Consider the following 26,731-nt stretch of genomic DNA (forward strand, 5'->3'; position numbering starts at 1 on the left):
TTTTGCAAATAACATTTTTTTTTGTTTGCAAAAACTTATTAAGATTTGTTTTTTATTAACCGTTTTAAATATAAATATGGTTCACGTATGATTTATTTTTATATTTACGTATATTTAAACTCATAGGTATCTATAATTAGGTTATTTCTAAAAGAACCTTTACAAAAAAAATCAGTGAATTTTCTAAGAACATTAAATAACACATTTTCATTCTCACTTTTACATAAAATTATATTTTATGTAAATGCATCAATAATTTAAACCATAACTAACAATTTTTATTTCAAAATTACAATACGAGAAACAATGCAGCATGGCAACGTCCAAGCCAATGCATGGGCATAAGATCCGAACGATTATGACATTAAGATAAGACTTTATGTTATTGTCACATTCATAAGAATTATTATCTGTTATCTGAGGCTAATCGGCATTTCTTTTTTTAAACTAATCAGTCCATCCCATTCACAAAATAATAAATATATGATCTCATTCATTCATTATTTTCTTCTTTAGAAGTTGAGACACAATTTATAATTCAAATCGTTCGCAGTGGACTAGTTCACTGCGAACCAAGTCCATGAAAATTAATGAACTAGTTCAATTAGTTTAGTTGAAAGAATCGTTCATTTGAACTATTTGGATGGTGAACTACACATCTCTAGTTGGAAGATCCTTCGATGAACATGCCAATAATCTGACAGAAGTCTTTCAACGATTGCGGGCAGCGAATTTGAAGTTAAGTCCGAAGAAATTTCACTTGTTTCGACGAGAAGTGAAGTACTTCGGACATATTGTAGCAAGTAATGGTGTAACAGCTGATCCTGAAAAACTTGCAGCAATTAAGGATTGGCCAGTACCAAGAGATAAACACGAAATTAGAAGTTTTCTTGGCCTATGTACATATTACCGACGTTTTGTCAAAGGATTTGCCAACATCTCCAAGCCATTAACAAAGTTGACAGAAGAAGGCAAAGAATATACATGGAGCGAAGAGCTTTCGAACACTTACAAATGACTCTGATCAGCGCACCAATTTTAAGCTACCCTAGACAGGCAGGAAAATTTGTATTGGATACGGATGCAAGCAACAGTGCAATAGGAGCTGTTCTCTCCCAAATCCAAGATGGGCAGGAGAAAGTCATCGCTTACTTTAGCAAAGTCTTGTCGAACCCAGAAAGAAACTATTGCGTTACCAGGAGAGAACTGCTATGCGTAGTAAAGGCTTGCGAGCATTTCCATAAATACTTGTATGGCAGAAAGTTTCTTCTTCGCACGGATCACGCTGCTCTAAAATGGCTTCTACAATTCCGTAATCCAGAGGGCCAGATGACAAGATGGTTAGAACGATTAAAAGAATATGATTACGAGATCGAACACAGGGCTGGAAGAGTTCATTTAAATGCTGATGCCCTTTAGAGACGGCCGTGCAGTACAAATTGTAATCAATGTCTTAAATTAGAAGAACGACTTTGCCCCGTGAGACGAACCACCATCATTAATGATCAATGACAGCCTTCACAGCTACAAGACGCTCAAGCAGATGATCCATGTATAAAAAGAGTATTGGATTGGATGCGTCGAAGTGAAAGACCTTCTTGGCAAGACATTAGTGTATGTAGTACCGAAGTCAAGTGTTACTGGAGCCAATGGAATTGCCTAGTGCTGAAAGATGATCTTCTGTATAGAACCTGTGAGAACGATGATGGTACAGAAACTAAGCTTCAGTTGATTTTACCTAAAAGTAAAGTGTCAAAGTATTGCGTCAGTTGCATAACGGTGCATCAGGTGGACACTTTGGTATTACGAAGACTCTGCAAAAGGTTCGAGAACGATTCTATTGGGTGAACTCTAAATATGATGTAAGAAGATGGTGCCGGAAATGTGAACTGTGTGCAACCAGTAATGGTCCAGTTGGTAAAAAGAGGGCACCCATGGAACAGTACAATGTTGGTAGTCCTATGGAACGAGTAGCAATCGACATTGCAGGTCCACTTCCAGAGACAAGTGATAGAAATAAATATATCCTGGTAGCCATGGATTATTTTACGAAATGGACTGAGGCCTATGCGATACCAAATCAAGAAGCTGCTACCGTTACAGAGGTACTTGTTAAAGAATTCTTTAGCCGATTTGGTGTTCCCTTGGAGATCCACTCCGGTTAGCTAGTGACAGAATGAAAGATCAATAGGATTCTCGATGCAAGAATGAAAGCTATGAAGTAGGTGATCTTGTTTGGCTTTATAATCCACAACGTCGTCGAGGCTTGTCTCCTAAACTGCAAAGACAATGGGAAGGTCCGTATGAAATTAAAAAGAGAATAAATGACGTAATATACCGAATTAAGAAGTTGCCGAAAGGTAAACCAAAAGTAGTTCACATAAATCGTCTTGCACCATGTGCTGGCTCAAATGAAACAGAAGAAGCACGAACCCTTCAACATGAGATCAAAGATGACCGGCGACCAAGCTTTAATGAATTTATGTCAAATTACGCAGACAGAAAGAGTGCTAGATTCGGCGTGACGACAGAAGTTCAGCAGGATCTTTTTAGTGTTCCGCATAACGTCTCTCTAGCCCACTGTGTTGCCCAAGATCTTGAGATGACTAAAGGAATCTCATCTGTATTCTATAGGAAGTTCGGTCGTTTGGACGAGTTAAAAAACCAGCAGCCTAAATATACAGCTTGCTGTATATAGTGACCAGGAAGTCGTATACAGACAGGGCAAGCTACGAGGATATATGGCGTACTATAACTAATTTGAAGAAAATCGTGTGCAATTATGACATCAAGAATTTGGCCTTACCCAAAATAGGCCATGCACCAGAAAATCTGGATTGGAAGATTGTCAGAAGCATGCTTAAAGGGATCTTCCGAGAAACCGGCGTACGAATTACTGTGTGTTGTATTAACCCGAAGAGATCGTGTCCTTCAAAGTCTGTAGACTGCTATTTCTTCTTGAGGGTTCATGCAGAGCTGGAGAGCTCTGTAGATTCCGCCATCTTGGACCTACATCTGGAGTTGCTGATCGGGACGCTCAGATCTAAGGGGAGCAGTGTAACGAAATAGCCCATCTCCGATACGTCATAATTCTTAGAAGGATAAATCTAGAAAACGCAAGAATTGGCATTTCAATATCGCCCGTCTTCGATTCGCTTTCGATGAGACGAATTAGAGGTGGGACTACCCCAGAAGATTCGAGAATAATACTTTTGGTATATATATGTAACGATGTTAGGAGTAGAGTTTAGTTGATAAGAGAGTACCGAACTGTAAACTTATAAATAAATATATTTATATAAATTCGAACCGCTCGTTTTATTTAATCTCACTACAATATATTGGCCAAGAGCTTTTTTGGCCGTTGTAGTTTTTGCCAGGTTTAAGTAAGGCAACAACTTTGTCTTTGCTTTGCTTGTCTACAGACTTTGAATATCAGCCATTCTTGTGTTTTTGATCCAAATTTTATAATTAGTTTTGTACTCAGATCCTTAGTCAGGAGCAGTAATATTGTTCATTATATACGTAGATAGTGGATCCAAGCTCAACACCGTTGAAAGATTCCCTCAGCTGACTGGTTTTGTCCTCTTTCATTTTAAGTTTTTCTTTGCTTCTTTACCGGCATTTATTATGTGATTTTCAGCGATCAGCTTAATACCAAATACCCTATGTTTGGCCCTCTATGTGTTTCCTGCACTAGAAGTACGTCATATTTGTGTTAAGCGCATATGACTGATAAGGGTAAGTAAAGTAAAGTGTCTTTATCTCTAGATATTCCCTTAATAATTATAGACATCATTAGAATAGTTGGCCTAAAAAGGGACAATTTGACAAAAATAATTTAAACGGGTGATTGAAGAATTTCAAGCATATTTGTGCATCTGTGACCATAAAGGTCTATGTATCTATAGTACTATGGCCTCTTAGAAATCCACACTGTGTAGTGGGTAGGAGAGAATTGCTTTCAATAAAATATTCTAGTCGAACCTTAATCATTTGTTCAAAAGTCTTGGCCAGACACGTCATTAACGATGTAGGTCGATATGATGATGGTAATTTGGTCTGAGTCTGGAAGATTGTGTAAAATTTTATATGTAAAACCATTAAAACCAGGAGCCGTGCTTCTGGTTTGTTTTAATACCAAAATTAACTCTGAATCGGTAACCTAAATCCTCAATTAAATCTTTGTGCAATGGAGGTTTCTTTTGTGGATGGTATTTGTTCCTTATCGCTTTTACACAATTTAAAATGTTTGAAAGGGGTGTAGATCTTTTGAATTGATTAAGAAAAGTTATACAACTATTTTTTTGTTTCAACTTGAAAATGAGTTTGGCCTTTGCTGCAAAATTATGGATTATACAGATAATTTATAATATTTCCTTGTCTTCTAAACAATTTAAGTGCTTGGGATCGACTTTCAACTATAACAGAACATTGGTTGCCGGATTGATTTCGAAAGGTATGGAAGCAATTTGGAGTTTAATTTGAATAGGGTAGTTGTTTGGAAAAGTATCAAGACTGATGTAAATATTTTATTTTTATTATTCAGAATATGACCTTATTTAGTTTTAAATCTTTTATTTAATCATAATATAATATGGCTTTAGTTCATCTTTTAAATTCTCGAACTTAAATTGGCTGATTAATTATTGTCAAGTTCTGAGAATTCACTTGTCTGAAAAACAACATGTTTTTGGGAAACATTTATCAACCCAAACACTTCAGAGTCCTTAAGGAAACGTACCCGTTCTTTGTATAGAAAGCTTAAAATGTCATTTTAAGCTTAATTTACTGCTATTCGCGGAGGTCCTAAGAACAGAAGAACCACCCCAATGAATTCGCGTACATACGTATTTTGTTTCGTATTATCGGCCACTTTACAACAACCTCTCATCGTGAACAGAAGCAAGCAAACCAGCATCGGGTGTGCATCCCATTTTTACCCTTAGACCTTAGACTCCGAGCGAGGCCCAACCACAGACAAAAGGTAAGTGAATCTCATATAGAATTGACAATAAGATATTAAATCTGCCAATTGTTATTTGAATTGCATTTTATTTTACATATCTATTTACGAACATTTGCTATTTTTCGCAAATTTACTTACAAACAAATTATTTCATTTTTTCGTTATTATTATTGATCGATTATCATTTAACCAGCGACCTCATTAAGTTTTATACAAAACATTTGGCCACTTCGAGCGGATGATAAATAATAATTTTTTTTTACTTTGATTCAATTAATTTCATTGTGTGTCAATTAATTCATTTTAATTAATTGTTTTTTTGTTTCTTTTCAATTTAACTTTGATTCGGTCCTTCGGCATTATTTTTAAATTAAATTTACATAATTAAATTTGGTCATATTTACGTAACAATTTTTAAATTTATTTTTACTTTTATAATTTATAATATCAGTAGGTACTTTTATATTACACATTTTGACTTATATTACATATATTAATTATTCATATATATCACTTTTATGATTTATTAACGTTGTATTACATTTTTACATTTTTTTTGTGTTGATTTTGTGAATTATTTTTATTCTACTTTTATCATTCTTTCAACTCATTCTCTACGTCTAGCGTAATAATTTAAACACAGTTCCTTTGATTTCTTTCGTTACGATACCTTTCGTTAGTTACCTTTTTATCGATACTTCACTTGTTTGTTCAGAATTTTGTCTGAAACCAAGTAGCGCATTTCTCTTCTTTCAATCTAGGGCATTTCGTTAGTGTTCGATTTGCTTAATTTTGTTTGCATTGTCGACTTTTTCGTTTCTTTTACCTTACAATGTCCAGCAAAATAAACAAAGCCAACTTGGCGCGTCAAACAGCGTATTCTAGATTGAGGGAAGCCCATGAGGCAGGCATTCAAGCCTCAAGGGATGATACTGTCAAATCGTTATTCTTAGCCAGGGCAGAGGAAATCGATGCTATTTACCAATAATTCCATACAGCTGATAATCATCGGATCAATAACCGATGAGGAATTTTCGGAGCAAGATAAGTTTAGGGTGGCCGCCGATCAGGCATACTACGGAGTAAAATCCATCAAGAGTGAGTTTTTAATTAGGGATTCGTCTTCTTCTTCGAATATCTCCTCACATTCCAATGCACAATCTTCAAGGCCTTCAGTTAGACTTCCAAAGCTTAATATACCCACATTTTCAGGCAATTTTCGAGATTGGCCTAGTTTCTTTGACCTATTTAACAGTTTAATTCATCACAATCACGATTTGTCCGATGTGGAAAAATTCCGGTTTCTTATTACGTCTATTAGTCAAGAACCTTTGGCTCTTATTAAAGGCATTCCCCTGACCGATGCAAATTATCAGATTGCTTATGAGATTCTAGGGAAAAGGTATCAGAATAAACGAATTCTTGCTACCCAATATTATAACGATATTTTCAACGCTTCGGTTATTAAAAATTCCACTTCTTCTAATTTAAGAAATCTCTTAAATACTTTCACGGAAAATGTTGCTGCTTTACGTGTTCTTGATTTCCCGGTTGAGCAATGGAATTTCCTATTATTCAATATGTTGTCGAACAAATTGGACAATAAAACTCGTACAGATTTTGAATTAGAAAACAGTCGAAGCTGTGACATTCCCACTTACAGGCAATTGATTTCATTTCTAGAAAGACAATGTATAGCTTTGGAATCTGTTCAGTTTAATTCATTAACCCTTTCTACCCAGTCTCACTCGCGATCATTTGCTCATCATTCTAATAAAAAACCGTTTACATCTAGTTTCGTCAGTGCCACCAATCGAATGAAGGTAACTTATCAAGGGGGTAAATGTGTCTTGTGTTCTGATGTTCACCCTTTATATAGATGTTCATCCTTTCTCGCTAAAACGACGCAAGAACGTATCTCGTTAGTTAAACGCCATAATTTATGCTTCAACTGTTTGGGTACATCTCATCCCGTTGTGAACTGTAGTTCTTCAGGAACATGTAGAATTTGCCAATCACGACATCACACTGTTCTTCATTTCTACCCAAGTTCCAACGAATCTTGTTTATTCAGTCAACCGCCTCCTCAAATTCCAACTTCTAATGAGAATCACAACCCTAAATTAGAGACGCCTCAAACCTTAACGTCTAGTTTTGCGCCGACGTCTCTAATAAACGCTAACCTTTCCACACAATCACGTTTAACATTCTCGTCTGTATTATTATCAACATGTTTGATACACATTAAAGATGTCTACGGTAATTTTCAGAAAGTTCGTATCCTACTGGATACAGGCTCGATGGCTAATTTTATTTCAGATAGTTGTTTTCGGCGCTTAGGTCTTTCCCATAATAATTTATCAATCCCAGTAGAAGGTCTAAACGGAATGTCGACGTGTACCACTCAGGGCACCACGTTCTGTCATATTAAACCGTGTGATCGTGACGGCCCGATCGTCTCGTTGGACGCAATCATTGTGAAAAAGGTGTGTTCAAATCAACCTAAGGTATTTATCAATCCTCACGATCTTATTCATATACGTGATCTGAAATTAGCAGATCACACATTCTATCAACCCGGTCCGATAGACATGCTGATAGGTGCTGAATTAGTTCCTCTCTTTTTAAAGTCTGGTCGAATTCTTGGCGAACCAAACCAACCTGTCGCTTTAGAAACCATTTTCGGTTATGTGCTACAAGGGCGAGTCTCTACGGATCTTTCAAATTGTAATTTTACCGCTTTACATACGTCTATGGATACAAACATAGATAGTCTTTTACAAAGGTTTTGGGAAGTCGAAAATATATCTAAACCTGTCATTTTGTCCCATGACGATCAAGTTTGTGAAGATATTTATAAGGCATTTACTTTCCGAGAGTCAACAAGCAGATTTTCTGTTCCTCTACCGTTTCGACAACCCAATCCTGTCTTTTGCTATACTTATTCTCAAGCATATCGTCGTTTTTGCATGTTAGAGAATCGTTTTAAGAAAATTCCGGATCTCAAAGAAAAATATGTTGAGTTTATGAATGAATATATTACTTCCCAACATATGGTCCCGGTTCCTGAATCCGATTTTAAATCGCCTACCTCGTATTATTTTGCTCATCACGCAGTTTTCAAAAAACAAATTGTTAATTCGTCTCTTGTTTCCAAAATTCGTGTTGTCTTCGACGCCAGTCTACGTGACGTTCGAGGTGTGTCTCTCAATGATACTTTATATACAGGTCCTAAGCTTCAAAAGGACATCTCTTCGCTTTTACTTAATTTTCGATATTTTCGTTACTGCTTCACGTGCGATATAAAGCAAATGTATCGACAAATTAACGTAAACAGAGAATTTTGGAATTATCAAAGAATTCTCTGGAGGTCGGATTCTTCTAAACCTCTCCAAGAGTACTTTTTACGTACTGTTACGTACGGTGTTTCTTCTTCACCTTATCTCGCATTAAAAACCTTACAAGAGTTAGCTGAGTCGGCAAAGTCTCGTTTCCCTAATGCTTCACAAGCTTTAACGCGACATTTTTATATTGACGACGGTCTATTAGGAAGTGATTCTCTGTCATCTACCCGCTCTCTACAGTTAGAGCTCATTCAACTTTTAAAGCTCGGGGGGTTTTGAGCTAGGCAAATGGGCCAGCAACCATCCCAGTCTACTCCAAGATTTTGGCTCCGATATTCTGACATCTTGTTCGTTTGATAAAGAGGAACCTTCCGTTATTAAGGTGCTAGGCCTGAAATGGGACCCGTCGACTGACGTCTTTTCTTACTGTCCCCTTGACAAAACTTGTACAAAGCGGGCTATTCTTTCGGAAATTGGTCGTATTTTTGATCCTCTTGGTTTCATCTCCCCGTGTCTTTTAAGAGCCAAACGTCTGCTACAACAGTTGTGGCAATCCAATGTATCTTGGGATGATGAACCACCTGAACAAATACAACAGGTATGGCATCAGTTTAAAACCGAGTTACCTGACCTTGCAAACATTCAAATCCCTAGACACTTCGGCTTTAATAAATCTTCTAAAGTTGAGATTCATGGATTCTGCGATGCTTCAGAGTTAGGATACGCCAGCGTTGTATATTTCCGATTTAGTACTTCTGATAAATTTGAAACTGTACTTGTGTGTGCTAAATGTCGAGTTTCTCCTCTGAAGACACAATCTATTGCAATATTGGAACTGTTGGCAGCTGTATTGCTGGCGGATCTAGTCGCCTTCATTAAAGAGTCGTTTAAGCATATCTTTTCTTTTTCCGATATTCATGTTTGGTCGGATTCCACGATTGCTCTTACTTGGGTTAATTCTTCTCCGCATAAATGGAAAACCTTTATTGCCAATCGAGTAAGACACATACAAGAACTTATACCATGTTCTTCTTGGCATTATGTGCCATCTAACCAAAACCCTGCTGATTGTGCTAATCGTGGTTTGACACCGGCACAAGTCAAGGGAGTGTTGGCCCTCTCAAGTTAATTTTCACTCCTCCCACTCCACGGAAATGTTAGAAGAAAAATTGCCCACTGTATTATCATTGATACCGGTCATTTCGGATAATATCATCTCTACTTTACTTTCAAAATTTTCATCCCTGAAAAAAATTCAGAAAGTCATGGTTTACGTCTTAAAATTCGTGGCTAAACTTCAAAGAAAAAACAATGCTGCCTCTTTTGATTCCCTGAACAGTCATTTAGAGATGGAATCTGCGTTACGATACATTGTTAAGCACGTACAAACTGACGTTTTTTCGGATATTTTCCTCAAAATTCAACAAAATTCGCTGTTACCCAAACCTTTTCGTAAACTCGCACCCTTTATTGATGAATATGGTCTTTTGAGAGTAGGAGGTCGATTACAAAAGTCTGGGTTGTCTTTTGATGTAAAACATCCATTGCTATTACCCAAAACTCATCGTCTCACCGATTTGATCATCGAATGGACTCATCAAACGCATCTGCACCCTGGTTTAAAGGCTATGCATTATTTATTGCTTCAACGTTTTTGGATTCTGTCTCCGAAAAGTGCCATTCATCGCTGTTTGTCGAAGTGCATTCGTTGTTTTAGATGCCGACCTAAATCTTACAACCCCTTTATGGCAAACTTGCCAACTGTCCGAGTTACTCCGTTACGTGCTTTCCTGTCTGTTTGTGTGGATTTTGCAGGACCGTTCTCGTTATCTCGGCTCTATCGCCGTATCCTAAAAATACCATGGACAGCGAAAATCACAAATATAGATGTCCTTAAAAGAATAAACCAAGAACGCCAACTTTTCGAAACCATCAAGAAAAGGAAAACGGCGTATCTAGGTCACATCATGCGGAATGAAAAATACCAGTTCCTCCAACTTATAATCGAGGGTAAAATTGAAGGCAAGAGAGGAATGGGACGCAAGAAAATGTCCTGGCTCCGAAACATAAGGCAATGGACAGGGATTAACGACATACAATCTCTGATACATATTGCAAGAAATAGAGAATTAATGGAAAATGTGATCGCTAACATCCATTAGTGGATTTGCATCTAAAGAAGAAGTTCTCGTTATTAATGTCCAAACATAGAGGTGCAAAAACATATAAAGGATATGTTTGTGTATTCGTGTGTACGAGTACAAAGGCCATTCATCTGGAAGTAACTGCAAATCTTAGTTCTGAGTCCTTTTTGGCTGCCTTTCGTAGATTTGTATCTCGACGCGGTAAGTGCCTAACCATTAGGAGTGATCAAGGTACCAATTTTAAGGGAGCCAGCAACGAAATCATTAAACTAGCTCAATCTGCTGCTGAGACTCTTTCTATTACCTGGGATTTTAATCCACCCGGTGCCCCTCATTTTAATGGGTTAGCCGAGGCTGCGGTCAAATCATTCAAGAACCATATGTATCATGTTTTGGGTACACAAATTTTGACTTATGAAGAGTTCTATACTCTTATGACTCAAATCGAGGCAGTTCTTAACTCCCGTCCTTTGTGTGCAGCAAGCTCTGACCCTAATGACTTGCAGGCACTGACTCCAGGTCATTTTTTAGTTTTTGAACCCTTAGTGGATTCAATTCCCGATCCAGATCTAAGCGCTTTAAAGATTAACCGTCTGAATCGTTGGCAGTTAATCCAAAGGATAAGAGGGGACTTTTGGAAAAGATGGTCTAAAGAGTATATTCATTCTCTTCAAGAGCGATCTAAATGGCACAGCCCAACCCCATCTCTCATTAAAGGTTCTCTAGTCCTCATAAAAAATGAACAACAGCCTCCTCTTCGCTGGCAATTGACCAGAATCATTGAGTTGCATTACGGCACCGACGGTATTGTACGCGTTGTTAGTCTGAGGACAGCTTCAGATGGCATCCTACAACGTCCGGTGGTCAAGATCTGTCCACTACCTATTTGTTAACAACTATATTTTTCTTCATTTCTATTGTTATTATATTAATAGTTAAGTGTTTGTTTTTTATCCTTATCATTGTAGTTGTTTTTAAAAACATTCGTTTTGGGGCGGAGAATGTTTGGAAAAGTATCAAGACTGATTTAAATATTTTATTTTTATTATTCAGAATATGACCTTATTTAGTTTTAAATCTTTTATTTAATCATAATATAATATGGCTTTAGTTCATCTTTTAAATTCTCGAACTCAAATTGGCTGATTAATTATTGTCAAGTTCTGAGAATTCACTTGTCTGAAAAACAACATGTTTTTGGGAAACATTTATCAACCCAAACACTTCAGAGTCCTTAAGGAAACGTACCCGTTCTTTGTATAGAAAGCTTAAAATGTCATTTTAAGCTTAATTTACTGCTATTCACGGAGGTCCTAAGAACAGAAGAACCACCCCAATGAATTCGCGTACATACGTATTTTGTTTCGTATTATCGGCCACTTTACAACAACCTCTCATCGTGAACAGAAGGAAGCAAACCAGCATCGGGTGGGCATCCCATTTTTACCCTTTGACCTTAGACTCCGAGCGAGGCCCAACCACAGACAAAAGGTAAGTGAATCTCATATAGAATTGACAATAAGATATTAAATCTGCCAATTGTTATTTGAATTGCATTTTATTTTACATATCTATTTACGAACATTTGCTATTTTTCGCAAATTTACTTACAAACAAATTATTTCATTTTTTCGTTATTATTATTTATCGATTATCATTTAACCAGCGACCTCATTAAGTTTTATACAAAACAGTAGTGATCAGAACCTAATGTGTCTTGATATACGGACCAGTTTACCAAATCTGCCAAGAAAAGGGGGATAAGACTTAAAACAACTGCGGAGTGGTTACCATTTGGATTAACTCTAGTGGGCGATTTATCATTTAAAGCAATTAGTTCCAAAAAATCTGAAGCTTGTGTTAAAACCTTTCACCGCGATCTTCTGAAATATGGCCCCATCTGTAATGGTGTACATTGAAATCGTCACGAAAAGTTGTACGAGGAATTCCAAACTGTTCCAATAAATTTAACAATTGCTTAAAAAAAAGATTGGTTAATCTTTTTTTGTGGCTGCTATGTCTGAAGAAACGAAAGAAATATTTACATCTGGAATAAATACTGCACATACTTTGCCCCTTGAAACATTTTGGATTTTCACACTTTCTTCATAGTTAATTGTTTTCAAAAATAAACATACCAACTCCACCATATCCGTCGTCATGGCATTTTTAAATGAAATTGTATGTCTTTATATTAATATTACTATTAGACTTAAGCCAAGTTTCGGAAAGTATGACAATATCAACATGGTTTTTATTAAGGTAATTTAACAAATTATTTTTATTGGATTTAATTGATCTACTATTTCACTGCAAAATTACCAATTGGTTTTTAATTGTTTGTTTATTAGCCATTTTTGAAGTTTAATCATTTATCATCAATTTAGTATCATTGGGATCATTTGGAACAGAGGCACTTTCCACAAAGTTTCTGATTAATATCGAATCAGTTCCTGATTTGAGAGAGTAGAGAAATTAGAGTATTTGGTGCAAATTGGAAATTTTTTGAAATTTATTTATGAAGGAGATAATTAACATTATAGTTTTCTCTTTATAGTACATAAAATCTTCTATGTAGAGGTTAGGAACAATGGGTTTAGGTTTTTGACTAGGTTTATATGATTTTTTCACAGGCATCGTATCAGGTGGAGGAGAGGTTGGGTGTGTTCGTTTAATTGTTTTAATAGTATTGGCTATTTTTTGTTAAATTTAGTAAAATAGTTTGTAAAATTAGACGATGAACTGTGCCAGAAGTATTTCGTCAGTCGGAAAATTGTATCATTGTCTAAAATCGAGAATCGATTATTCGTAGCCACTGTCGCATAGGATGGATTATTATATACATTTTCGGCTTCTTTAAATGAAATGTTTTCCACTGACATAATTTGTTTTATCCTCTTTTGCTTTGTATATACAGGACAATTACGTTAAATTGAGGGGTGGTCGTTATTGCAATAAATACACGAAATTATTTTCTTTACAATCCTTTTCTGTATGACTTGTATCTGTACACGTTCGACATCTCCCATTTTTTTATTTACATTGTCTAGCTGATTGGCCGTATTTCAGACATTTGAATCACTGTACCACAGGTTGTATATAAGGTTCAACATGAAAATTGCATAAGTTAATTTGTATACATTGTGGAATTTTATTTCCTAAACATTCAAATTTTTCATTTTTTCAAATTTCAATTCCTAAAAATACCAAAACTACGTTTCCATAAGAGTCTAATTTTCCTTTTCATACGATGAACGGTTGCTACCTGTTTTCTTTGTTTTGATAGCCGTTAATAAATATTTTTCAGAAAAGAACTTATCTACTATCCTGACAACTCATTTTTTGTGAGTATAGAATTTTGGTATAAAAGCTATTAAATCGTTTTTTAATATTACATCATGGTTAACTAAGCTATTGGCTATTTCCAAGGTATTAAAAATAATCTTTACCCTATTAACTCCTACCGGTTTTATATCTAATACATCTTTTTTAAAAATTCATCTTTAAGTAGAAAGTGTCCTATTTTAAATTGAAAAAGTCTCCCTAAATTTTTATTTTTGTTTTCAACGAACACCTAAAATAGGCCATTATCACCTGGTCGATATCTGTTATTAAAATCTATTAGTTGTACATACCTATTTTCATTATCACTATTATTATACGTGTTTTTTTCATCGGGCGGCTTATCGCCGTCCGTTTTTTTTTTGACATTACTTACGCCTTAAAAATCAATAATTATGCTCTCCGGAAAAACAAATATCTAAAATAATAATTAATTATATTTATATTTTACAAAAACTTAATTACCAGCTAATTCACAAAACTCGAAGACATCTCTCTACTTTGACTAACGAAATCGAACTGAATTATGTATTTTTATTTGTATTGTAGGTCCTGGTCCAAATATGGTAATGGGCAATAGTCTGGGGATGTACCGTCCTATGTGTCCAAACCCTCCTATGGGTATTAACTCTCCCATGATGCACAGTCCTAATACACATCAGATGAATAATTCCATGATGATGAATGGACCAAGAATGAATCATATGGGGCCTAATCATGGGCCGCCTCATATGATGCCCAGTCCTAATGGGCCTGGTGGAGGTGGGCCTATGAGTTCTAGTATGAATATGACGGGTAATTTTCTTTTTTGTTATAAGGATATATAGATTAAAGTTCTATACAACAAACAATATCAACTTATTCAAAAACTGATTAAATAATTCAATAAATATGAATTTATTTAATATTGTTATGATACTATTTTGCTTTTGTAACTAATATGTAATAACCACATTTGTATAAGTAAAAACTATTTTATATAGAATATGCTGGTATCTGATCGGCCTATGGTGGAGCAGTACGGCAAGAGATAAGGGCTTGCGGCTAGGTGATACTCCTCCATAGATCCCTACCGGAAGGGCGTGGAACGCCTAAATACCGGGTATATATATATATATATAAAACTATTTTATTAATGCTTTGACTTACAGGTTAGAAATTCTTTTCAAAATAAAAATGTTGTAAAAATGAAAAAAAAATTGTATTGTAAAAATTTTTGACCTGAAGGCAAATGTTAATAAAATAGTTTTAGTTTCAAAATTGTGATTTATACCCGTTACAATAATAATAAGGCATAATAATAAATGGAAAGCCCTTTGGGAGAAAATTAGATGATGAAAACTAGCAAAATTGATAGGAAGCTTTCTTTAATCCAAGAAAAAATTCAAAGTCAAAAATTGTTGACTGAGAAATACTTTTTGACAACAAAGGTAGGATTTATGAAGCAGTCCAATAAAATAGGAAATATAGGAAGAATCCATGTATCTATACAATGGCACTACAGCCAAGTCAAACCTTGGCTTCCTTCGATAAGCTTCTCCAAAGATCTTTGTTCTTTTCCATAAATGTGGTTTTAGGAGGTTTTTGGCATCCTCATCTATTTCATCCTCCGATCTCTTTTTTGATCTTCTAGCAAGTATTTTTCCTTACATTCTTGTGTTTAGTAAATTTTAATGTGGCTGATATCAACTGTTTGTACTGGTTGTACTGCATCCAATCGGTTTATTTTATATCTTCTATTACCTCATGATAATCATTCCAGGATTCTGGATTCCTGTACCAGCTTATACAGGTCCAGTGGATGGGTATCATATATTTTTGGAGTCACTTGGTCGTCTCCAAAAGGTATTTGCCTGCGATCTCCATGAAGCGATCTATTATATGCAGGTGAACCTTGACTGGTGCATGTCCAGTAAGGAAGCTAGTTACGACTCTGAGCTGATTCCTGCTTATTTTCCGCAGTACTTTAGCTCTATTAGTACATGTCCGTCCAACATATTTTGCCATATGTTTGACCAGCTATATTTGTCCATTGTGTATTGCCTTCGGATCTAAGCTTTTTTCTGATCGCGGACGATGATTTTTGGCACTCCCACAGCGGTTCCGGGCCCAAGTACTTTGCAGCTGATACTCTTTTGGCAAGTGCTCGCCAGTCTGTCGAGTTCCTCTCGAAATTGCCACACTAGCCTAGAGTGCACCTTAGGGCATTTGAAATGCTTACTAACATTAGATTGTTATACACTGGTAGGTCAGGAAACTACAAGGAAAACTGATTGGTTTTCTGGAACTAATCTGAGTTGACAATGGCAAGTGTAACCTTACCGAAACGTCGTAAAACAATGGTTTTTCTAGAATCCAAAATTATTCAAAATATTGAAATCAAATATAGCTCCCACGGAAACTAATATATATATATATATATATATATATATATATATATATATATATATATATATATATATATATATATATACAGGGTGTCCCAGACTAATTTACCCACGCTATATCTCTTAAACGAATAGAGATTTTCGAATGAGACAAAAAGTGGTCTATTCTACTTGTAATACACTTTAATATGGCGTAGAAAAAATCATCCCCTAAATATTCATCCCGTAGTTACAACCCCTAACTTTAATTTTTTTAATGGCACCCTGTATAGTTTTTTATAGTTTTGGATGTGGTCTTCTATCGTCTATTCGACAGATTTATTAAAAATAAAATCGGTGTGTAAATAATCAAGAAATAAATTTATTTTTTATTTTTGTTAATGAAGTGTCCCAGATTAATTTATCCAGGCTATATTTATTAACAAAATAGAGATTTTTTTAAAGGGACAAAAACTGGTCTATTCCATTTGTAATACACTTTAATATGGCGAAGAAAACATCATCCCCTAAATATTCATCTCTTAGTAGTTACAACCTCTAACTTAAATTTTTTAATGGCACCCTGTACATTTTTTATAGTTTTGGATGTGGTCTTTTATCGTCTTCAATCGATTTTTTTTTTAAATAAAATGGGTTTGTTAAGTATCGAGAAAATATCAGTTTATTTTTTATTTTTGTTAAAATAATCAAGATAGCCTTAAAAAATAGAATAGAAAAGAAATATTATGCTTTATTATCATTGAAAATTTTATTATTTTAACTACGTAGTATAACTTCTTACGTGCGTACGAAGTACACAGTCTTTTTATTTAAACGTTATTTTTAATTTTTCAAAATTTAACTAACTAATATTATTTACATTAAATGTTCGAATTGTAACCCACCTGCTGCAACACACATTTCGAATCGTTCCAGAAGATTTCTGGTACATGTGGCTCGAATCATTTCTGGAGTAATTTGGCGACATGCTTGTCTTATTTTTTCTTTTAATTCCTCTAAATTTTGCGGTTTTGATTGACAAACAATATCTTTTATCGCTCCCCAAAAGAAAGAGTCAAGAGGTGACAAATCACATGAACGTGCAGCCCACATAATTTCTGGAGAGTTGTTTGCTATCCAGTGGTTATCAAAACGGTTTTGTAGGTGGTCGCTAACGATTCTCGCATTATGTGGAAGAGCTCCCTCTTGTTGCCACCACATTTCTTGACGCTCATGAAGAGGAATATCTTCTAGCAAATCGGGTAGAATGTTTTCTAAAAAGTCTAAATATCGAACACCTGTTAGAGTGCCGTTAAAAAAGTAAGGACCTATAACACGGCCATTAAATAAACCGCACCACATATTTATACCCCAAATATTCTGAAATCTTGTTTCTATCATCCAATGTGGGTTCACGGGAGACCAATAATTGGAATTGTGATGGTTGACAACACCATTATTGTGAAATCTAGCCTCATCACTTCACAATATTTTTGATAAAAAAAGTGGATCATCACTGATTTTTAACATCATTTTTACAATAAACTCAGGACGTCTTTGGTCATCACCAGGCTGTAATCCTTGAACTAGGTGCACTTTAAAAGGATGGTACTTAAAATATTTGAGAATTATATGCACAGAACTTTTTGGAATGCCACATTCACTGGCGAGGGTTCTAATAGACACCTTGGGATTAAAATTAACATTGCTAGTACATTAATAAGGTTTTGGTTACATCTTACTGTGCGTTCAATTGTACCTCTTTTATTATTAGGAAAATGTCCCTGTCTAAGTGAGCGTTCCAAATTCTTAAAGGTTTTTTCACTTGGAATGTTTCGATTTGGAAACCTTCCTTGATATAATTGTCGGGAAATTCTCCTATTTTTTAGGCATTCTCCATAAATCAAAATGATATCAACGTACTCGTCAGGCGAAAATAAATAAGGCATATTGAAATGTTATAGATACACAATTACAACAAATATAATTATTACTGGTCTAATACCAAACGTCAAAAATAATAATTGTTGATTTGACAGATCAAATCATGGCAACCTGAATTAAGGGTAATATCCAAGACGTAAAATAACCGCAAAAGTTTTTCAAATATTGTATTTTGTTAATTTTTGCACACTTAATTTTGCACACTGGAAGATAACGTATGCTCCTACAAAGACCAAATTTTGAAAAATTAAAAATAATGTTTAAATAAAAAGACTGTGTACTTCGTAGGCACGTAAGAAGTTATACTACGTAGTTAAAATAGTAAAATTTTCAATGATAATAAAGCATAATATTTCTTTTCTATTCTATTTTTTAAGGCTATCTTGATTAATTTAACAAAAATAAAAAATAAACTGATATTTTCTTGATACTTTACAAACCCATTTTATTTTTAAAAAATCGATTGAATAGATGATAGAAGACCACATCCAAAACTATAAAAAATGTACAGGGTGCCATTAAAAAATTTAAGTTAGGGGTTGTAACTAAGAGATGAATATTTAGGGGATGATGTTTTCTTCGCCATATTAAAGTGTATTACAAATGGAATAGACCAGTTTTTGTTCCTTTAAAAAATCTCTATTTTGTTAATAAATATAGCCTGGATAAATTAGTCTGGGACACTTAATTAACAAAATTTAAAAAAAATTGACTTCTTGATTATTTACAAACCGATTTTATTTTTAATAAATCTGTTGAATAGACGATGGAAGACCACATCCAAAACTATAAAAAAATATACAGGGTACTATTAAAAAAATTAAAGTTAGGGGTTGTAACTAAGGGATGAATATTTAGGAGATGATTTTTTCTACGCCATATTAAAGTATATTACAAGTAGAATAGATCACTTTTTGTCCCATTCGAAAATCTCTATTCGTTTAAGAGATATAGCGTGGGTAATTTAGTCTGGGACACCCTGTATATATATATATATATATATATATATATAATATTTATATAAGTAATATTTTTGGAACTATATTTTATTTTCAATTGTAATCAACGTTTCGGCAGGAAACCCTTGCCTTGTAACGATGAGTCAAAGCCATCACCGTTAAACCAGCGTGCGCGCGAACCAACCCATGAAGTAGGAGTGTATCGACAGTAGAAAGGGCAAAACTAATTACACAGCTCCGCTATATAAACCGCAACATTTCCTCATAGAGGAGAATCGACAGGTGTTGACTGAAAGTTCTCTTCTTCCCTACCCCGGCTTGTGGACGTGTTGAGTTCACAAGTTGTTCCGTCTCCCATACCGCCGCTATCCGAAGAGCGTGTTGAGCTCTTCACTACCCGTACTCTGAAGCAGTCGTGTTGAGACTGTCAAGGAGTGTCCTATTAACCCGAATCACTTAAGGGACGTGTTGAGTTCCTTTCCTTCCTTTGTACCTATCGTCCGCTGTTATTAAATCGATACGACGTTACCGTAAAATTTCAGATACACACTCGCTTGCCGATAAGACTAGTTCCATATGACAAGGTCAAGCTTAATTTGAATTATGTACATGTATGTATGTATTTGATATGTACATAAGATTTTTGTCAATTTAATTTAAGGAAGACAATAAAGTTTTATTTTTATTTTGAACTCTGTCTCTGACTGTCTAAAAGCTACCCGGATAGTGACTCCCACGAGAGGACATCACAGCCTTTGTCAAGATTCTAAAATGTACAAGATTATTGATATCTCATATCTCATGGTTTACTGTCATTAGTATATGATATATATAGTATATTTTTATATGGGCGTATCGTTGTTGTTTTCTAAAAAAGTAAAGTGGATATATGTTATGACTTTAAGGGTTTTTTATGGTGTTATATTTATTATTTAAATCAGATTAAAATATATTTTATTTAGGTTCTGTGTATCTTTTTTGTCATTGATTGCGTTGGTATTTCTTTTATTTCTATTGATTCGTATATCTCCCTCTTCTTTTTGTTTTGTTCGGTTTTTAAAATTTTGATGTTTTCGATTAGATGTTCGGGATATGCATTATTTAGAAGGGCATTTTTTGCTTTTTTTTAAAGCAATTGGTCTGTATTCTGGATCTGTTAGTTTTATAGATTTATCAGCAAGACTTTTAATTACAGACTTCTTATGGGAGAATAAGAATTTATATATATATATATATATATATATATATATATATATATATATATATATTTATATATATATATATATATATATATATATATATATAAATATATATATATATATATATATATATATATATATTTATATATATATATATATATATATATATATATATATATTATATATATATATATATATATATATATATATATATATATTAATGTGATATTAAAAGTCAGAGGTGGGCCAAGCAATTAATTAGCTAATTAATTAATTGATTAAACTTATTTAAATGATGCAATTATGATTTTATCACACTATTTAATTCTTTTATCTCAGGGTTATATTCGTGCTTCAATATCTATGCTTGACATATGATAGGTAAAGTCCAAGGAATGCCGGAATAATAAAAACATATATGATACAACATTATAATTGAAATAAAATTCACACTCAAATATCTTCAACAAAAAATATCTCATATAATGATTATCAAAATTATGTTCTACGTACGTGAACCTTCAAAAATAATGTTATATACAATATAAATTAAAATTTCAAATCAAAATTGTTGTTCTAAATCTCCTGATCAAAATATTTCTATCTTTTCTAAAGCAATTAAAAAAAACTTTGTTAACTTTGTTAATAAAGAAAAACTGACGAATGGTAAAAAACTATCTCTCTGATGATGAGTTCTCCAAATCCTTGTTCCTTGTAGCCTAAAATATCTATTCTTAGCAGTTCCCTAGGTAATCAGCAATCTTACAACAAATTATTGCGAGCCTCTCGTCTTTAATGATCTCCTTCAAATGCACGTATCGTTCAAAAGATGCTAGCCTCTTCTCCTCTCGATAAACTGAATCTCTCGTTCCGGCCTGAACAGTGACTCTTGGAATATATAAGTAGAAAAGTATAACTTACAATATTTTACTGGATCAGCTTCCGTCAGATACACTTACTCCAAGAAAACTCACAAACATTCACTTCTAATGCTTACTATCACTTGGGAACCACCAGAGAACAACGACTGTTCGCCTTGCACCCTTGGAAAACAACTGATTATCTTTTCTCCCTCAAAAATTTAGCTAAACTCTCATTCCTACATACCAATCCCACTTTTTTCAATCTCCTCCAATCAAAGCTCGTCATACGTATCCCCATCTCTTCATTTAGATAACAAACAACAATTTTACCTACAATTATAAATTTCCTAAAAACTATTAACATGCTAATCGGTTTCTACAAATTCTTAAGAACTAACGGAGAAATATAATTTCTAAATATTCTATTCTATTGTCTTATTCACTGTACAAGTCCATTTGGAAAACCCGCTTCACTTAAGCTCACTCACGTCACTCGAATATATTTTACAAAGAAAATAATTAATCCACATCTTAAATTTTGTTTGCTACAGGTCATTCAGGATAATGGATTTTCATTTCTTCGAAATATCTTTTATATTTTATTAGTTGAATTACTTGAATTATTATATTTTGTACTTTAAAATATATTAAAAGCAAACCAATATTATTTTAAATATTACATAGCATAACAATATATATATATATATATATATATATATATATATATATATATATATATATATATATATATATATATATATATATATATTTATATATATATATATATATATATATATATTTATATATATATATATATATATATATATATATATATATTATATATATACAGTAAAATGTAGCGTGCACGTCACCAAGGTCGTAATTCTATTATATGTGTGGCTACATTTCTATAGAAAAGTGTATGTTACTTTAGTTTGCTCAACAATCACTGCTAAAAATAACCCGATCAATAAAAAAACTTTTGAAACAAAATATACAATATAGATTTTTTGGATTTAGACTTCCCTAATTGAAAAATTTTGTGTTGAAATGTTCATGAAGAGACCACCAATTAATGACGGAGTATTAGTCACTACCAGAAATATTGTCATGTTGCCGCATCGTTTGTTGAGTTTTGAGTTTTCAGTCAGTGTTCTGTGATTTTTGAGGTTATCTTGTGAAAAACATTTATTTATTAGTCAAAATGCCCAAATAGCTGAATAGTCGATGCAAAAAATTTGTGGCTTCATTAGTTAACTATTTTGAAGAAGAAAGGAATAATAATGGCCCTTTTTTACCCTTAAACGCTGTGCAAGAGGTAATATGCGAATAAAATATAATTACTTTACTTTACAAAATTTTTTATTATTTTAGCGTGCAGCTGCTGCCTTAAAATCAGTGTAAGAACAGTAAGCAGCATATGTCAAATGCAGAAAAAAGGTGAACAGTTCGAGTCACCAAAGAAAAAGCATTGCACTAATAAACGAGTAACAAATACAACACATTTGAATACAAGCTCTATTCGTGATACCATTTAGAATATGTACCAGAGAAGTAAGTATGATTATAAAAAATATACATTTAACATCATTTTATTTCCATATGCGTTTAGAACAGCACGTAACGGTTCAATCATTGTGGTCCCAACTGAAAGATAAAGAATTATTTAATGGTAATACCACTTCTTTAAAAAGATTGCTCAAAGAACTTGGGTTTGAGTGGATGAAGGATAATCCACGACGAGGACTTATGGAATTACCTAACGTTGTTTGTAAAACAGTACAATTCTTTTAAGAACTAATAAAGAAGCGAGGGATGAAGGTATATACCAATTCATGTTTCTCGATGAAACATGGATATTTCAAAATGTGATCATTGGTTATTCTTGGCAAAATGAAAATATAAAGAGTGTTAAAACGGATGGCAAAATGTTTGTTGTATTAACAGAAGTTGTTATATGAACATTTAAATAATATCGTTGCAGATATATTATACTCCATGCTGGAAATGAAACCAGATTTATAGAGGGTGCCGAAGCAATATTTTGTTCAAAAACTCAACTTAGTGATTATTATGGGGAAATGAACCAGGCAAATTTCTTGAAATGGTTTGAATATCAGTTGTTGCAAAACTTAAAGAATCCTTCTCTAATTGTACTTGATAATGCACCGTATCACAGTATGTTATTGCATAAAACTCCGAATACAGGATGGTCCAAAAGTGCTATTGAGCACATTCTCAGTAAATATACAGATATAATCTTACATACAAATGTCATTTATTTTAAACATTTTTTTAGAAATAAACCACAAACCAAGTATATAGTGGACGATATGGCAGAACGATATGGACACAAAGTTTTACATCTTCCTCCTTACCATTGTATCTTTAACCCTATTGAATTAATTTGTGGCATAGCAAAAAATTATTACAATAGGCACATTGGTAGAGATGGTAACAGCACTAACAACTGCCTAAACATGTGGCATGAGGCACTTTACATGATTACTCCTGGTATGTGAAAAAACTCTATTAATCATACTGAAAGAGAAATATTTAAATGGTATGAGAGAGAAAGAATATTTGATAGTCAAGAAATTAGTCCATTAGTAATAAATGATAATAGTGGAGAGAGTGACACTAATGTGGAATCAGATTCAGAAAATGTTTAGTTCGTTGATGTTTTTTTTTAATGTCATGTTTTATCTTTGGAAATACGTTCATTATTAAAAAATATTTTATTTTATTGCTTGTGGTTTTATTTTGATTATATTTATTGTTTGGTAACTCAGTAATAACCTTACCAATTTTATTGTGGAATTCCTTACTTTGTGAAATCTATTCATGAATGTAATTAACAAAAAACAAATGAAAAAAAACACACATTTTCAAATTCCAATTAATATAGTGTGAAATTTTGCTACCTTCACCTTTTTTGTTTACTTCAGTTCTTTTCTGTTAATTTTCATACGTCATGAACCATCTGACAACGCTGCAAATGTTCACAATGATGACGTGAACGCAACTTTATTTGGCTTTCACTGTATATATATATATATATATATATATATATATATATATATATATATATATATATATATATATATATATATATATACTACTACTAAGGATTTCCACAGTTTTCACTGTCTTCCTTCACTCAACCGTTTTCTCCAATTTTCCCTGTCATTCCAGTCTCCATCTCGCAGGGTTCTTTTCTCCATAGCCTCGTCGATTTCATCTCTGAATGACCTTCGGGGTCTTCCTCTCTTTCTTCTTCCAATCGGGCTCCATTCTGTGATTTTGTTTATCCAGCGTCCTCTATATATCAGAGGACGCCAGAGATATATATATATATATATATATATATATATATATATATATATATATACACGAAATAACAAGAAGTCCAGAGACGTCACTCTGATAGCAATTTCATATATATATATATATATATATATATATATATATATATATATATCTACGGCATAAAGTGTACTCCGCCCATGTTAAAATTCAGGTTCAAGTGAGCTCCGTGGTCAAGTGGACACCGATATACGGAGCTCACTTGACCATTCCATAATATTGTCTCTGTCGATTCGTCAACATGTATAGTGGCATAATTTTTAAAAATTTTGTGGAGCCCTTAAGTACCCCTGTATCATGAATGTATATTGCTTAGTTCACGTGTATATCTTATAGGGGTCGTTCAGATCTTTTTCACTGTATATTGGAACCATAAGTATATCGGTTTAAGTAAGCTCTGATAGTTTGGCAACTCTGCCATTAAGCTGTATACTTCTCGCGTATAGTCTGAATGGTTTATATGGACTCCTTATTTTTGTTATCATTCATACGCATTACAGTGTGTAACAGATATGTATACTATTAACTACCTGTTTTTGGTAGGTACGTGGTTTTCTAAAAATAGCTTTATAGATACAAAAGGATTTCGTTACCAAATTGGATTTTTTTCATATGCGGAAATTTCCTAATGTATTCTGTTAACGTAAGTATGTCTTCATACGTTTTATTTAAGAATTCGATAAATAAGAACTTCTTTTATTTCATCCAATGTTTTATGATATCTTGTATACAGATTTTTTTATTATTTTATTTCTGGTTTTATCTGTGTACTACATATAATTCTGGATAGAAGGTTATCTCAAAATAAGTGCTAAAATAGATATTTTTGTGTAAAAATGGATAGTAGTGCACAAAAAAGGGAAGAATGCTTAATTTATCTAACAAGAATTATACCACTTCACCCATATTACATACTTCTGAATGTTTTATCTCCTATTTAGGGGTAATATGTAGTCAATATAAGTGTAGTTAGTGTCAAATTTGCAATGATCTTTATAAGTAATAGCTTACTGACTGCACTTTACATGTTCAGTTCAAATAAATAAACCTTGTCCCTTCAGAAAAGAGCGATTTGAAAGGCAAAGTCAACTAAGAAAGTGTAATGAATCTAAGATAACTACCATAAGGAAGTTCCTTTCGACGGTTCAGATGGCGAGAAGCAGCTTATTTTTTTTTGTATATCTTGCAGATGTGTTGATCTAGCCAGTTTTTCCTCGATTCTAGTCATAAATGGGTTGTTATTCGTGGAGTGGAGGTTACGAATCTAGACTTTGTTTCTTTTGTTCTCTAGCTACTTATCTTCGGATATTAGGTGGATTGATAACTACGATATTGTAGAGCTTATGTATGGATGCGAGTCTTAATATCCGCTGAATTTGGCTGACTAATTTATAGCTAAATCTACGTGTCAAGTATGTATTGATGTCACCCATACAAGCAAGGTATATTCGGCAGCAGAAGCATAGAGTTCAAGCGTCTACGTTTTAATAGTGGAAGGATGTGCTTCCCATTTTTAGCTGATAAGTTCGCGGAGAATGCTATTTTTGTGGTTCTAGTTTGCCATTTAGTTTTAAACAAAGTTCTGTAAATTACAAAGTGTGTTTAAGGATTTCATGACACGATTGGTTCAGGTATATGTTCAAATTTGTGAAAGCGTCTCTGTTAGGGACATTGAAGGAGCACATTTGACTTTTTCCAGGGTTTGGCTTAAAATTAATTTATAATCTATTTTTATTGTGTTTAAGATATGATTTAGATTTTTCTCCACTTCAGCAACAAAAGTTTTTGGTTGTGCAACAATAGATGTATCGTCTACATAATAAAAGTCCTAGTATTTACTCGTATGGGTTGTGTAAATGTTATACAGTGTAGGTGCCATTACGGTACCCCAAAGGAGACCGTTCTTCTACGTTCTCCATCTTCATCTTTTCTTACCATTGAGTGATACGGAAAATCTTCTATTGTTCTATTACCTAAGGGGATATTACATAGATTTTGGAGAAATGTCCTTTAATTTAAGGTGTCGTAAGCAGAATTTAGATTGGCAAATACCACTCCTCATGTCTGATATTTTTCATATCCGTCTTCGCTGTGTTGGGCAAGATTTAGTATGTGTGACGAACATGATCTACCCTGTCATATACAGCCACTTCTATCTTTAAATTTAAGTTTTTCTTCTATTATCGGTTTATATTAAGGACCATATGCAGAAGTAATGTGTATAGCTGAAAAAAT

The 26,731-nt window shown here is 33.7% G+C and overlaps 1 protein-coding gene across 1 annotated transcript in view; it reads left to right on the forward strand.

Moving 5' to 3' along the window:
• The window catches only part of LOC140441389 (uncharacterized), a 427,170-nt gene that overhangs the window by 23,600 nt on the left and 376,839 nt on the right, over positions 1-26,731 (forward strand). The window contains exon 2 of the mRNA XM_072532097.1: positions 14,349-14,594. Within this exon, the coding sequence (XP_072388198.1) occupies positions 14,349-14,594 (246 nt within the window). The remainder of the gene's footprint in view (positions 1-14,348; positions 14,595-26,731) is intronic.

Source organism: Diabrotica undecimpunctata, chromosome 5, assembly GCF_040954645.1.
Source record: "Diabrotica undecimpunctata isolate CICGRU chromosome 5, icDiaUnde3, whole genome shotgun sequence".
Classification (NCBI taxonomy): Eukaryota; Metazoa; Arthropoda; class Insecta; order Coleoptera; family Chrysomelidae; genus Diabrotica; species Diabrotica undecimpunctata.